The sequence below is a fragment of the Podarcis liolepis genome (assembly GCF_965112155.1).
Source record: "Podarcis liolepis genome assembly, chromosome: 7".
NCBI classification, from domain to species: domain Eukaryota; kingdom Metazoa; phylum Chordata; class Lepidosauria; order Squamata; family Lacertidae; genus Podarcis; species Podarcis liolepis.
The window spans coordinates 64,612,391-64,627,169 of record NC_139561.1 but is presented as its reverse complement, the minus strand read 5'-3'; the positions used below and the strand labels follow the sequence as shown (position 1 = coordinate 64,627,169).

At 47.2% G+C, this 14,779-nt stretch overlaps 1 protein-coding gene across 3 annotated transcripts; it reads left to right on the top strand.

Moving 5' to 3' along the window:
- Positions 1–44: 44 nt before the first annotated feature.
- Positions 45–14,779, top strand: LOC310710740 (kelch-like protein 31). Of its 3 annotated transcripts, XM_083511810.1 has the most exons (4): positions 3,175–3,308; positions 8,467–8,542; positions 10,229–11,435; positions 13,320–14,779. In XM_083511810.1, exons 3-4 carry the CDS (start codon positions 10,246–10,248, stop codon positions 14,050–14,052), a joined length of 1,923 nt encoding a protein of 640 aa, XP_083367936.1. In that variant the 5' UTR covers positions 3,175–3,308; positions 8,467–8,542; positions 10,229–10,245; the 3' UTR covers positions 14,053–14,779. The 3 variants fall into 3 exon arrangements, with proteins under 3 accessions (XP_083367937.1, XP_083367935.1, XP_083367936.1); XM_083511811.1 differs by lacking the exons at positions 3,175–3,308; positions 8,467–8,542 and adding an exon at positions 45–141; XM_083511809.1 differs by lacking the exon at positions 8,467–8,542 and having other exon boundaries at positions 3,149–3,308.

The window sequence follows — 14,779 nt, the reverse complement described above, 5'->3', positions numbered from 1 at the left end:
GCAAGAAGTTTCCTTGCAGCCGCCATCTTGCGTGCTGGCAAGAACCTACTCTCCTCATATGTTCTAAGCCTGGAGTCGGTTGCTGAGGTTTTTCGTGCCCTTTCACATAGTATGAACACGCCAGGATCTCAGCTTTACTGAGTAAATAGCTCAAATAAGGAAATTACTATAAAAGATACTTTTAATGGGGTGGTGTTTTGTTTTAAAAGTCTTTTTTCCACTGCAGTTTGTGGGAAATGCTTCCAGGAATCTCCATCTGTTATCAACTGAGAATTTGTTGCATATCAGCCTTTTCTCCATCCTAACCCATTCTTAGGGATCCCTCTCCCAAAGCATCAGGAGCAAACAAAACTGTCTCTGCAGGGCCAGAACCATTCAGGGAGCTCTCAGCCTAGTGCTGCCAATGGGGCCCTACCCAGACCCCAACTCTCACACATACTCTTTTCCCACTGCATACCAGTAGACGACCTCATTTCCTATTCAAAAGTGGATCTACCACCCACCCCTAAAGTAGCCAGCCATGCCCCCAACACAAACAGCAATGAACTGCAGCATAGCTGGGCTAGGCTAGTGATCAGTCCTTCTGCTGAGCCCTGGATAGTTCCCAACCAGACCAACTGCTGGTCCTGTGTCTGCATCAACAAACCCCAAAACTGGAATTTAAGTACAGTGGTACCTCTGGCTATGAACACTTCTGGTTACGAACGCTTCAGGTTACGAGCTCTGCTAACCCGGAAGTAGCTAATCCTGGTTGTGAACTTTGCCCCAGGATGCGAACAGAAATCGTGCGCTGGCGCGCACACAGCAAGAGGCCCCATTAGTGAAAGTGCGCCTCAGGATAAGAACAGTTTCAGCTTAAGAACAGACCTCCGGAACGAATTAAGTTGTAACCAGAGGTACCACTGTAAGGAAAGAGCAAGACTGGTTACTCCTCTTTAAACAACAGTGCTTATCCTTGGCATGGGGAAATGTGTGGCCTTCCAACTCTTGTCAGTCATCTTCCAAGTGTCCCTATTTTCCAGGAACGTCCCTGATTTACAGAAGCCGTCCCGGTTTCTGATTTGATCCCAGAATGTCCTGATTTTCCTTAGGATGTCCCAATTTTCACTGGAGAAATGTTGGAGGGTATGGAGTTATCCAACCCCCGAGCTGTCTGAAGACAATCCTTTATAGGGAAGTTTTCTTAATGTTTAATGTTTTATTGTTATTGTTGTTGTTGTTATTATTATATGTTGGAAGCTGTCCAGAGTGCTGGGGCAACCCAGTAAGATATGTGGGGTATAAATAGTAAAATTGTCATCATGGAATGGCCCGAATGGGATGTCCTTATTTTCATAGGAGAAATGTTGGAGGGTATGCTATGGCTGATGATGGGAGAATCCAATAATGGAAGAGCCACACGTTCCTCATTCTTGATTTGCCTCTTATTTCAGCTTTCCCCAACCTAATACCCTCCATCAACCCCAACCAGGTCAGGGACACAGGTGCCGCTGTGGTCTAAACCACTGAGCCTCTTGAGCTTGCTGGTCGAAAGGTTGGTGGTTCAAATCCCCATGTTGGAGTGAGCTCCCGTTGCTCTGTCCCAGCTCCTGCCAACCTAGCAGTTCAAAAGCACGCCAGTGCAAGTAGATACTGTAAATAGGTACCACTGAGGCGGGAAGGTAAATGGCGTTTTCGTGCACTCTGGTTTCCATCACGGTGTTCTGTTGTACCAGAAGTGGTTTAGTCATGCTGGCCACATGACCCGGAAAGCTGTCTGTGGTCCAACGCCGGCTCCCTCAGCCTGAAAGTGAAATGAGCACCGCAACCCCAGTCGCCTTTGACTGGACTTAACCATCTAGGGGTCCTTCATCTTTTTACCTTATAAGACAGACAAATCTAAAACATATGGAGGGCTATAGGTAGGTTCCTTATCCCTGATTTTACCTCTTACTTCTTCATATGATGCAAAATTAATTTACAGACCTCACCATCACAATATGTGGCAATGAATCTGTGGTCTGATCCAGTGGGACACTTCTTATGAACTGAACTTTGTTCATGATAAAATTATGAGAAGCAGGGCCCTCTATTTTCCCCCCAGGATGAGCCTCTTGCTTTTTAAAGAGATGATGATGTGCGGTGCCACTGCTGCCTAAGAACATAAGATGAACCTGCAGGATCAGGCCAAAGGCTCAACTAGTCCAGCATCCTGTTTTCACAATGGCTGACCCACTGTCTGTGGAAAGCCTGCAAACTGGACATGAGTACAACAGCACTCGGCCCACCTGCCCAAGGCATGTGGCCGTTCTTCCCTGCTAAGTGGATGTGTGTATTCAAGGGCAGCAGCAGCACAGTGCCAAGGGCTCCCCAAAGTCTGGCACCAGAATTCTTCCTACCATTGTCATTTTGCTGAATATGTAGTTCAAGCATGCATAATCAATCCTTCCAACAGACCAAGGCTATTTACACACCCCACATGACTTTCTCCAAAGAATCCTGGGAAGTGTAGTTTGTTAAGGTGTGCTGGGAATTGTAGTTCTGTGAGAGGTAAACTGCAGTTCCTAGTATTTTGGGGGGGGGGGCTATGTGCTTTAATGAGTCCCTTACCTTTACCTTTAGTTACAGATAGGTAGCCGTGTTGGTCTGCCATAGTCAAAATAAAAAAATTCCTTCCAGTAGCACCTTAAAGACCAACTAAGTTAGTTCTTGGTATGAGCTTTCGTGTGCATGCACACTTCTTCAGATACACTGGAAGGATTTTTTTTTTTATTTTGACTATGGCAGACCAACACGGCTACCTATCTGTAACTGAAACCATGGAAGGCACCACATTGAGCTGCATGAAATGGAAGTCCATCAACCTCACCAAGAAACTTTACCTTTAGTGTGTGCACAGCAAAGGTGATAAGTCAGTTGTTATTGGTTGGCATCCATCTATTATTATTTATTATTTTAATTATAATAATCATCACCCCCACATAACAAATAGCAGCTAAGACAGAGAATGGTGGCTTGCCTAAGACCACTGAATGCAATAGTCTTCAACCTCAGACCCACTTGGAGCCCAAACATTCATTTGGAGTCCCATGTCTTTTTTTTTTTTTAACCACATACTTGTATGGCAGTAGTGCGTCACTCCCATCAAGCTGGATGCAACTGGTGAGTTGATAAGGGTCGTCAGCTGGCCAGGCTGAATTGGGAAAGGAGGAGGAGGGACAGGGTAGCTGCTACATTTTGGACGTCTGCCTGGGTTCCCGAGTGCCTCTTAGCTTGTGCAGCGTACAGGCATTGGTTGCTATACCCTCCACTGGATCAGCCTCTTGAAGGTAGGGAGCAAAGGCCCTTCTGTCTGTCTGTCTGTCCTGAACCAACCAGCTTGCCCATTTCTACTTTAATATTTGCAGAGTAGTTTACGGGTCACTTGAGCTCTTAAAAAGTTGGGTGCAGATGGAACAAAGCGAGTCCTTCTTAAGAGAAAGAAACATTAGCTGTGTGAGTGACTGGAATGTGGAAAAAACAACAGGAGAAGGCTTAGATTTCCGTTGCCTAAAACCTACAATTTTTCATGATTTCAGGGTGGGGGAACAAAATACAAACTCAAGCTATTTATCGACACAAAGTCATCACTCCAAAAAGTAAATAGGACCCAGAATGGCCATAGCAGTATTTTAGCAAAGCTAGAGGTGGGCAGAAAAAAATAGATTGGAGGGGAAGGTCTCGTAATGGACAATTTCTGGTTCTTAGGATTCTTGCAAAGAATGCTAGACTCAGTAGTCTTTGGCCTGATCTAGCAAGACACTTCTTTATGTTCTAAGTAAACGTATCATTTAGCATGCTCAGTATCACCTGACACTGATTACTTATGCCTTAACTGTTAAGAGATACTGAATGTGCACTCTCGCTTATAAATTTAACACATGTTGGTGGCCATGAGCGAGGGATTGTAAGCAGAGGGAGGGAGGACTGCAACACATAAAACAGATTATTCTAACCCTGATCTAATCTGCTGGTGCGGCTTAAAAATGGTCAACAAAGATAATGTCCAAAAAGGCAGCAGGTGGAGGGAGAAGGAATATAGATATAGAACAGTTGAGGATGTCCTGAGACGGGTATCTACAGTGCTCTGAAAACTCAAAGCAGGAGATAAATGCTAATTATTATTTTATTAAAACATGAACAGAATAAAGATCCAGATTCCAAACATTGTGGTGCAATAGGTTTTGTACTGTGTGTTGTGTGTATATTATATTTAGTCAACAAAGTAGTAACTTTGCACATAATTCTGCTACTGATAGGGATTTACACTGGCAAATTGAGTTGGATGTGCTGGATCTAGATTAACGGCATATTCCTATACTCAGAAGTAAATCTCATTGAGTTCAGCGGGTTTATTCTCCACTTAAGGGGCACAGGATTGCAGTTTAAGTCTGCAAGTCAATCACATTTAGGTCCCATTGACTTAAACTTTTCATATTGATTTAAGTGAGACCAAATTGCCACTTGGTTAGTCTGGATCCAAGCTTGTATTCTGCAGTGTAATTCAAAAATGCATTTGCTTTCAGAAAGTGACATTTTCAATTGGGCTTTGCTGTTTTGGCTAGAAACTTCAATAGAGAGTTGGAAAGGAGAGGGGGAATCCCTGGGAAATGAGAATGATGGCTTATATAAGCATTTCCTCCAAGGCAGGAATCAGCACCCATCTCCACGCAAATGCTTAGGCAAGCCATATGGTTTGTGCAGCAGTGAATGGTGTGTCAGCTAGTAGCCCCATAGATAAGCCTACAATGAACTTCACATAGTTGATGCTGCTGTTGCTGTTTTTAATAGTTATTGCATTACAGTGTTTCAAATTTTTTTGTTATCTAGCTTGTTTTTTGGCTTATATTGGAGGCACACACTTCACTCACTCCCACTAAAAATATGGATCCCTTTTAGAACACTAATAAGAGCTCTGCTGGATCAGAGCAAGGGTCCATCTAGGTCAGATTCCAGTTTCTTACACTGGCCAGACAAACGCTGACAAGCAAAACATGGAAGCAAGAATCCTCACCTGTCATTTGCCCCCACCCCAGCAGCTGTTATTCATTAATAGGTAGACTATATCTAGATGGGGAGGTTCTCTTCAGCTGCCATAGCTAATACCTTAGGGCTCGATTGCACCATCTCCATGAATGTAATTAATGTTCTATGATATAAGCACATAAGAGCAGTCCTGCTGGATCAGATCATGGAACCACCTGGTCCACAGTGCTTTATACATCACCGGCCAGATGTACACCTGTAATGCAGGACCCCGTCAGGAAAAAGTGCATCCCTATTCCTCCCAATTGCTGCTCAATGGGCACAGAGTAGTGGAGGCATCCAATGTAATGGCTCAAGCTGGAATCCTTGGAACACTTAAAAAGGTAAAGAGACCCCTGACCATTAGGTCCAGTCGTGACCGACTCTGGGGTTGCGGCGCTTATCTCACTTTATTGGCTGAGGGAGCCGGTGTACAGCTTCCAGGTCATGTGGCCAGCATGATTAAGCCACTTCTGGTGAACCAGAGCAATGCATGGAAACACCGTTTACCTTCCCACCAGAGCGGTACCTATTTATCTACTTGCAGTTTGACGTGCTTTCGAACTGCTAGGCGGGCAGGAGCTGGGACTGAGCAACGGGAGCTCACCCCATCGCGGGGATTCAAACCGACGACCTTCTGATTGGCAAGTCCTAGGCTCTGTGGTTTAACCCACAGCGCCACCCGTGGGAGTAAATACCACTGAACTCAATTTACTTTTAGGTAGAAGGGATGTAGCTCAGTGGTAGAGCATCTGCTTTCAATGTAGAAGGTCCCAGGTTCAGTCCCTGGCATCTCCAGGTAAGGCTGAGAGTGTCCCTTGTCTGAAACTGTGGAGAGCCACTGCCAGTCAGCATAGATAATGTTGAGCTAGATGGACCAATGGTCTGATTCAGTATAAGGTGGCTTTCCTATGTACATATCAGATTGTACCATATATTTTTCAAAACACACATTACAGTGCAATTGTAGATGGGTCTACTCCGAAGTGGGTTTTTTTTAAAAAAACAACAACAACAGTCTATTGAGTTCAAAGGGCTTACTCCCTGGAAAGTGCCTTAGCATTGCAGTCTCAGACCCTGCTTGCGGCACACTAGCACATCCCAGTTTTGGACTCACATTGCCTTTACAGATTTTGCACACCATTTCTGTCCTCAGACCGAAGTACAACCATCACAAAACAATAAAATCAATTTAGGAACAAGCAGCCCCACTAGGAAAAGTGTGTGTGGAAGTGGGAACCAGTAGCATCATAAATACAACTCTGGAAAACAGACAGCATGGAAAGCATGTCTAAATAAGTCCGCTTGGGACATTTTCCTAAAGACTGGGAAGAGGCAGGGAAGAATTTCCAGAGCCCGTTCTGTGTACTCTCCAATTGCACATCAGATGGTGGTAAGATGCAGAGAAAAGGCTCTTCAGAAAATCTTCACTGGTGAGAAGAGTCCTGTGGAGGGAGCAAGGGGAGGGGTCCTTCACAGACCCAAGCTGCGTACTTAGAACTGGGCTTCAAAAATACACTGAGGGCCACCTTTACCTTTACTAAATAGATACAGAGTCTGTCAATAAGGAGTCTGTGGCAGTAGCAGAGTATAGTTGTCCAACAGTCTTCAGAGTCAGCCCCATGCAGAGGATGTTGCAGTGGTCCAACCTACATGTAATCAAAGCATGTGTAATTGTGGCTCAATCTGCCTTCTGTAAGAAGGGTCGCAGCTAGCACCTTAGTCACAGATGCACAAAGCACACTCTGTGGCCACAGCAACAATCTGCCCTCCAGAGGCAAAGCTGGGTCCAGAAACACTGTTAGACTGAAAGCCTGATCTTTCAGAGGGTATGCTACTCCATCTAGATCCTTAACGCTTACAAATGTCCGCAGATCAAGTTCCTATTAAAGGCACAGCTACAAAGGCTGGTAAAAAAGTTGGCAACCCTAGCCTAGCACTTTGCTTCCTCCCCATCCTGTTCTAAGAATTGCCAATTGCTTAACCCTCCAGAAATTTGATCTTTATGTCCAGCTCTGAGAGATGCAAGACAGAGAGGCACTTCGGCTATTTCTGGCCTGTAACAAACAGGTTTGTCACCCAGGAGCTCAGATCTCCTTCCCTCCTCTCCCCGCCCCCAGCAGAGGGAAGGGAAGGTGGACAGAAACAGCTGAGAAACATTAGCAATAAGCCGTCCTGCCTGTGGAGGGTCAGAATCTGTATGCACGCTCAGTTCAGATATCAAATGCAGTCATGCCGCATGTCCCAAGTCATGAAGTCCACACGTGGCAAGCCTTGATGGAAGGAATTATTACAGAAGGGTACACCAACCCTTTCTCTATGTTGTGGAAGATACGGTGCCTGTCTTGCCCAGAGACACAGCCTATGCTTTCAGTTACATGCAACAGCCTAAATCGTATACTCTATTCTCCCACGATGGGTTTCTGCAAAAAGAACTGTACAGAGCTGGAGTAGCTAAGTAGCTGGAAGTTTGGGCAGTGAGGGAGCAACTCCCTGGTTCAAATCACACCACAGCTATGAGCTCCCTTGATTGACCTGGGCCAAGCTACTATTTTAAAGCCTCAGGCCCACCCTGCCAGCTTTGTGCTGTGATAGGAATTTTATGACAAAAAAATTCCTTCCAGTAGCACCTTAAAGACCAACTAAGTTAGTTCTTGGTATGAGCTTTCGTGTGCAAGCACACTTCTTCAGATACACTGAAACAGAAGTTGCCAGATCCTTCTATATAGTGAGAAGGTGGGGAGGGGTATTACTCAGAAGGGTGGTGGGAATGGGTGATTGGCAGATAGCTGAGATGAGCCTGTTGATGACTCTTAACGACTGCAATAGGTCTTACAGGAAAAAGCAAGGGGTGAGAAGGTGAGAAATGGCTTTGTCATGTATAATGAGATAAGAATCCAATGTCTTTGTTCAGGATATATGGTAATGTTCATAAGCGTACCAACCAAGCACATACATAGATCAGCACATCAAGGCCAACCTGGAACCATTTTTATTCCTAAACTGACCAAATCTTTTCTCTGCAAGGTCAAAATGGAAAAGCCTCCCCATTGTCTTTTCCTTCACAAATCCTGTCTTAAGGGTATGTCTGTGTTTGAATAGGGTGTGAGCCTGCGACCTGGCCCAGGAACTAAGTATTTATCATTACAAAAGACTGGCCAGGCTACCCAGGAAATCCAATCAAGTAACCTGCCAGACAGGAGATAAACAAAAACAGGAGAAAAACAATATTAAAATTTCTATTTTGGACCGCCTTTTCTGTGATGTAGGTGTGATGTATCTGAGGGGTGGTCTTAGGTTACACCCCTTCTGTGATGTATGTATGATGTTTCTGGGGGTGGTCTTGATCTACAGGGTCGCAATTTCAAAAGTCTTTATAAGGCCTTGCACACCATTTTTCTGGGTCTCTCCTCTCTCCTGCAGGTGAGGGGAGCACCCTGTTGCAACCGATCAATAAAGGCCAAGCCTACAGGCTGCTGTTTTGCTCCAAGTAATCCTGGTTGGTGTCTTTGTTTTTTGTCCAAGGGAGCCCTTGGATTTTTCCGTTAACAGTGCTAGGACAGTAATAATACTGGCCCAGTATTATTACAGTATTATAATACTGGACACGGGTGGCGCTGTGAGTTAAACTACAGAGCCTAGGGCCTGCCAATCAGAAGGTCGGCGGTTCAAACCCCTGCGACAGGGTGGGCTCCCGTTGCTCGGTCTCTGTTCCTGCCAACCTAGCAGTTCGAAAGCACATCAAAAGTGCAAGTAGATAAATAGGTACCGCTCTGGCAGGAAGGTAAACAGTGTTTCCGTGTGCTGCTTTGGTTCGCCAGAAGCAGCTTAGTCATGCTGGCCACATGACTGGAAGCTGTATGCAGGCTCCCTCGGCCAATAAAGTGAGATGAGCGCTGCAACCCCAGAGTCGTCCGCAACAGGACCTAACGGTCAGGGGTCCCTTTACTTTACAGGAACACAGGAGGCTGCTTTCTGCCCAGTCAACCCACTGGTCCAACCAGCTCAGTATTGTCTGATCCAGGGGTCGGCCTTTACAGCCCAAAGGTCATGTTCCCTTCCTGGCAACTTTCCAGGGGGGCACAAATCAGTGAGAGCTAGTCTGGTGGGTCACTTGGTTAGAGTGTCAGACTACCAGGTTTTGATCTCCCTCAGCCATGAAGCCCCCTGGGTGACTCTGAGTCAGAAACTGCCTATCAGCCTAACCGACCTCACAGGGTTGTTGTGAGGATACGGGGGGGGGGAGACTAAGTATGTCACCTTGAGATCCTTGGAGGGAAAGGTGGGGTATAAATGCAACAAATAAAATAGCAGTCGGGGATGTGGGCAGAGGCAAAAGTGGTCAGAGCAATAAATGTTAATTTTAGCTTTGTAAAATAGGCTTGTTTATCCATACACCCACAAACCCCTCCTCTAGCCCCCATCCAATAAGTAAGAGGCATTCACAGAAATCAAAAAAATTCCAGCATGGGCGTAGCCAGGATTTTTTTGGGGGGGGGGGAGGACTTTTGTTGGGAGGTGGCAGAACTGACGTGATTAGTCAGGAAGTTAAGTATTTCTATTGTTTTACTTGATCTGGGGGGGGGACCTCCCCATAGGCATAGCCAAGGGGGGACAGCTGCCCCCCTAAATCAATAAAAATACATAACAAACTGAGGTTCTGCCCCCCTTAAGAAAAGGCCTGCCCCCCCCCAACAAAAATGCTGGCTACACCCATGAAGCTCACCCCCCCCCCCCGGCTATGCCCATGAATTCCAGCTAGGCAAAAATACCCAAGGAGAGTATGAAGTAGGGCAGGTGAGCGGTGTGGCCTGGGGAGAGGGTGTGGCTAATAATGGGCTGTGGCCTTGAGACAGTCCCAAGGGCCTTAGAGAAACAGGGGTGGGGGGTAGAATGCATTTGGCTCCTAGATTAGGGCTACATCTAAATGCAATTGCAGTTGATAGTAGAGGCATAAGGAACCTTTAGCCCTCCAGATATTGCTAAACTTCAGCTCCCATTGCCCCTGGCAATTGGCCATGCATCCTGGGGCTGATAGGAATTGTAGTTCAGCAACATCTGGAGGGCCACAGGTTCCCCACTTGTCTCTTTCAAATTCCTCCATCCATTTTGTGCTGGAGGCCAATATATATGTCACCTATGATATTCCTTTACAAAGCAGTGTTCTCCTTAATACACCTTACAGGCCACGCTTCCGCTCCAATGGCACCCAAGAAGAAAGCCCCAAAGAAGAGCAAGCCGTCGAAGACGGAGACGTCTACGAATGTCACCATGGTAGAGGATTCTTCTCTTGACATTGACCACCATCAGCAACTAGACGGCTTGTTTGAAAATGGTTCAGGTGGCTTCCTCTGCACTGCCACAGAAGTCACAAATCCTAGCCACGGAACCAGTGTTTTGGAGGAGATGAGCCTCATGCACCAGGAGCGTTTCCTCTGTGACCTCACTATTGTCACAAAAACAAAATCCTTCAGCGTTCACAAGTTGGTCATGTCTTCCTGCAGTGAATTTTTCAGAAGCCTGCTGAAAAAAGACCCAAACCTTCAACAAGTGGACCTCAAAGATGCCTCCTCCTTAGGCTTGGCTACCGCCATTGCCTACACCTACACTGGAAAGCTGAACCTTTCTCTGTACACCATTGGGAGCACCATTTCCATAGCCAGCCACCTGAGGATGTATGCTCTGCTCAACATGTGCACTGACTTCCTCATCCAGGAGATGAATGTGGAAAACTGGATGTACATCGCCAACCTGGCAGACACCTACAATCTCAGCCAGGCGAAGGAAGCTGCAAGGAAGTTCATCCGGGAATGCTTCCTGGAGTTCTCCGACACTGAACAGTTCATGAAACTCACCTTCGATCAGCTCAATGAGCTGCTGATGGATGACAACCTTCAGTTCCCCAATGAGGTGGTGGTCTTTCAGATTGTCATGAAATGGATCGAGTTTGATCCCAAGCGGATCAAACACGCCGCCGACCTCCTGAACAATGTCCGATTTGGCACGATCCCGGCTCACGACTTGATCAACTACATCCAGCCTGTGCCGTGCATGATGCAGAACCCAGAATGCCACAAGCTCCTGGTAGACGCTATGAATTACCACTTGTTACCTTATCAGCAAAATGACCTCCAGTCCAGAAGGACCAAGATTCGAGGAAGCCGTAAAGTGTTGCTCATGGTTGGGGGCCGCCCATGCTCGGCCGAGAAAGCTCTTAGCAAAGATGTAAGCTACAGAGATCAAGAAGGAAACTGGAATAAGCTAACAGAGATGCCTACCAAATGTTTTAACCAATGTGTTGTGGTAATGGATGGATTCCTCTATGTGGCTGGTGGAGAGGATCAAACTGATGCCCGGAACCAGGCAAAGCATGCAGTTAACAACCTGTGCAGGTAATGGGGAGGTTGCACCTTGATTGACACTGTCTATAGGGTTCCCAAGCAGGGGTCTTCCTCATGCCTGAAATCTTCTAAATCCATGTTGGGGTATCCATGGCCCAACTCCAATTCCTATTATCCCCAGCCATCATGGACAATGGTTTTGAGGGCTGTAGTCCAGCAACATCTGAAGAGGCCAGCAGTTTCCCAGCCCTGGATATACTGGGGTCACCTGCCAGAGGCACAAGTAGGCAGAGCAACAAATGTGAATTTTACCTTTGCACAGTAGACTAGTTTCTGTACACCCAACCCTCTCTATCCTCCGTCTAGGCAAGCAAGAGGCATTGTCAAAGCTCAAAGACACATTCCAGCCAGGGAAAAAAATCCAAAGACAGTATGAAGTGGGGCAGGTGAGAGGTGTGGCCTGGGGAGAGTCCCACGGGCCAAGTAGAGAGATCCAGTGGGCTGTATGTGGCCCCTGGGGCTGAGGCTCCCCACACCTGATGTATAAACTCCCTCATAGGGCACAGAAAAAGAACCTCAATTAAAAAATAGCATCACAAAATAAAAATCACATATAGGAAGGTAGACATAGATCTGAATATCAGTATTGATCTCTAAATGCTTATGTAAGAAGTCATATTTTACGTTGGTTTCTTAATGACAGTCCTGTAGATGTCTTACATACTTTTAAGAGGCAAGGCATTCTAAAGCTGGTGGGGGGTTCCCCACTGAACAGGTCCATTTCAGGGCCAACAGCTAGCAAGGCTTGAAGAGTTTTGGGGTGGTGAGATGGACTGAGGTGTATGGAGGAAAAGGCTATCCCTGGCTGCTAGGGCTGCATGCTGCCTCCAGTATTGGAGGGAATGTGCCTCTGAAGACCAGTTTCTGGGAATCACAAGTGGGGAGAGTGGCTGGTGTACTCAGGTCCTGCTTACACTTTCTCCATAGGCATCTGGTTGGCCACTGGGAACAGGCTGCTGAATAGATGGGCATTTGGGCTGATTCAGCCGCCAGACTCTTCTTATATTATGCTCCTATGGACGGGGAAGGTACTTATTTCTAACCCTGATTTTTATTGAGGACAGAAGCCTAAGGCATGTCACAAAACATTATTTCATGGGTGAGAGAGACATTATAATAGACATCCGTTTGAGCCAAAAAATTAAGGGGCACAACAGGCAGAGGAACTTTAGATGTGTTTTGAGGTCTTTTCCCCCAGGGGCACCTAGAAAAAAGGAATGTTCTCTATGACTCTGGGCTTAGTGGTCTTATGGCCCTGCTGCATTTATTTACAGTGGATGCTCGGGTTGCGAACGTGATCCATGCGGGAGGCACGTTCGCAACCCGCAGCGCCACGTCTGCACACGTGTGGATCACAATTTCGTGCTTCTGCGCATGCGCCGAAACCCAGAAGTAACCCATCTGGTACTTCCGGGTTTGGCACAGTGCGCAACCTGGAAAAGCGCAACCTGAAGCGTCTGTCACCCGAGGTATGACTGTATTTAGAAAATGTATAACCTGTGACCCCTTAAGTTAACTGGTCTCAGGTTTGCTAGGGGCCCCGTCTGAGGAGTGGGACCACAAACTGTTACCCTGACAGCCTCACTAGGCAAACTCAGATCCCCTGCTTCAACCACACATAAGAAGCCAACACAGCAACACCTGTGGTGCCTGCTGGATCAGCCCAATGGTCCATTAAGTACAGCATCCTCTTCTCACAGTGGCCAAGCAGATGCCTGTGGGAAACCCCCAAGCAGGCCCCAAGCACAAGAGCACGCTCTCCTCCTGCAGTTCCCATCAGCTGGTATTCAGGGGCATTACTGCTTCCAACTATGGAGGCAGAGCATAGCCATCACACTCAATGGTGACAATGACAAACTCTCTTCCCCTCTGCAGGTATGATCCCCGTTTCGGCACCTGGCTGCACTTGGCCAGCATGTCGCACAGAAGAACTCACTTCAGCCTCAGCGCATTCAATGGGAACCTCTATGCCATCGGGGGACGTAATGCCAAGGGGACCCTAGTCTCTCTTGAATGCTACATCCCTTCAGCCAACACCTGGCAAGCCAAAGCCAACATGGACTTGCCCCGCTGCTGCCATGCCAGCGTGGTCATCGATGGCAAGATCCTGGTGACGGGCGGCTACGTCAACAATGCCTACTCCCGTACCGTCTGCAGCTATGACCCCGCCACAGATTCATGGCGAGACGGGGCATGGCTGAGCAGCCCCCGAGGCTGGCACTGCGCTGCCACCTTAGCAGACCGCGCCTACGTCCTGGGTGGCAGCCAGTTGGGTCCCCGGGGGGAGAGGGTGGACGTCATCCCTGTGGAGTGCTACAACCCTTCCACGAACCAGTGGAGCCACATGGCCCCTCTGCCCACTGGCTTGAGCATGGCGGGGGTGGCCACCCTTGGTGGGCAGATCTTGGTTGTCGGTGGTTGGAATGAGAGTGGTAAAAAGTACCAGAAGAGCATCCACGCCTACAATCCGGACCTGAATGAATGGACAGAGGAAGGAGAACTTTCCGAAGGCACCGTGGGGGTCTCCTGCTGCACCATCGCCCTTCCGCACTCAAGCACCAGAGGCTCCAGAGCCAGCTCAGCTGCCTCAGCAACGGTCAGCATTTAAGGGTGAGAGGATGGTTGGATGGAATGGAGGAAAGAGTCAGAACTGGCCTCAGCTGGCATGATCAGGGGGTTCACAAGAACGTCGAGATACTTCTTTAAAAATCTCATTTATGCCTTGGTTTTGCCAGCTTCCAGGAGATAAATATACTACCTGTAGAGCAGGTGTGGGCAGCTCTTGGTCCTCTGTATGTTGCAGAAATACAAACCTCATCATCCCTGGCCACAGGCCATGCTTGCTGAGGCTGATGGGAATTGTAGTTCAGCAACACTTCCAAGGCCAAAGGTCCCCCAAACTTGCTTTATAGAATTAGCACTGTCTTACTGCAACAGGGGAGGCTAACCTGCAGCCCTCCAGGTGCTATTGGACAACCCCCATCCTTGACTGTTGGGGCTAATGGGGTACAAGAGCATCTGGAGGGCCACAAATTAGTTACCCATGTACTATAGCTTACCTCACAGAAAAATAAGTAACAGGGCTGAATACAGCACCGCCTTCCCATGGTTTTACTTTAATAACACTTTTAAAGCACAATTTCCAGTCCCTCAAGTGAAACCTGAAGACGTCATTTGAGCTGAAATACAACTCCCCGTCCCTCAGCTTCTACCCCCAAATATCACCACCAGTTTTTTAAAAGAAAGGTGTGACCCTTAAGGCCTACCTTGAATGAACTGCGTCACTGAGATATAGGATTCTTGAGGTCTAAATTAAAAATCTGAAGCACACTTTA

Bases quoted from the DNA above. Each gene is read 5' to 3' on its own strand.
- LOC310710740 (XM_083511811.1), top strand. From the start codon at position 10,246: ATGGCACCCAAGAAGAAAGCCCCAAAGAAGAGCAAGCCGTCGAAGACG. The intron at 11,436-13,319 runs GTAATGGGGAGG...TCCCCTCTGCAG, and splicing joins GCAGTTAACAACCTGTGCAG to GTATGATCCCCGTTTCGGCA.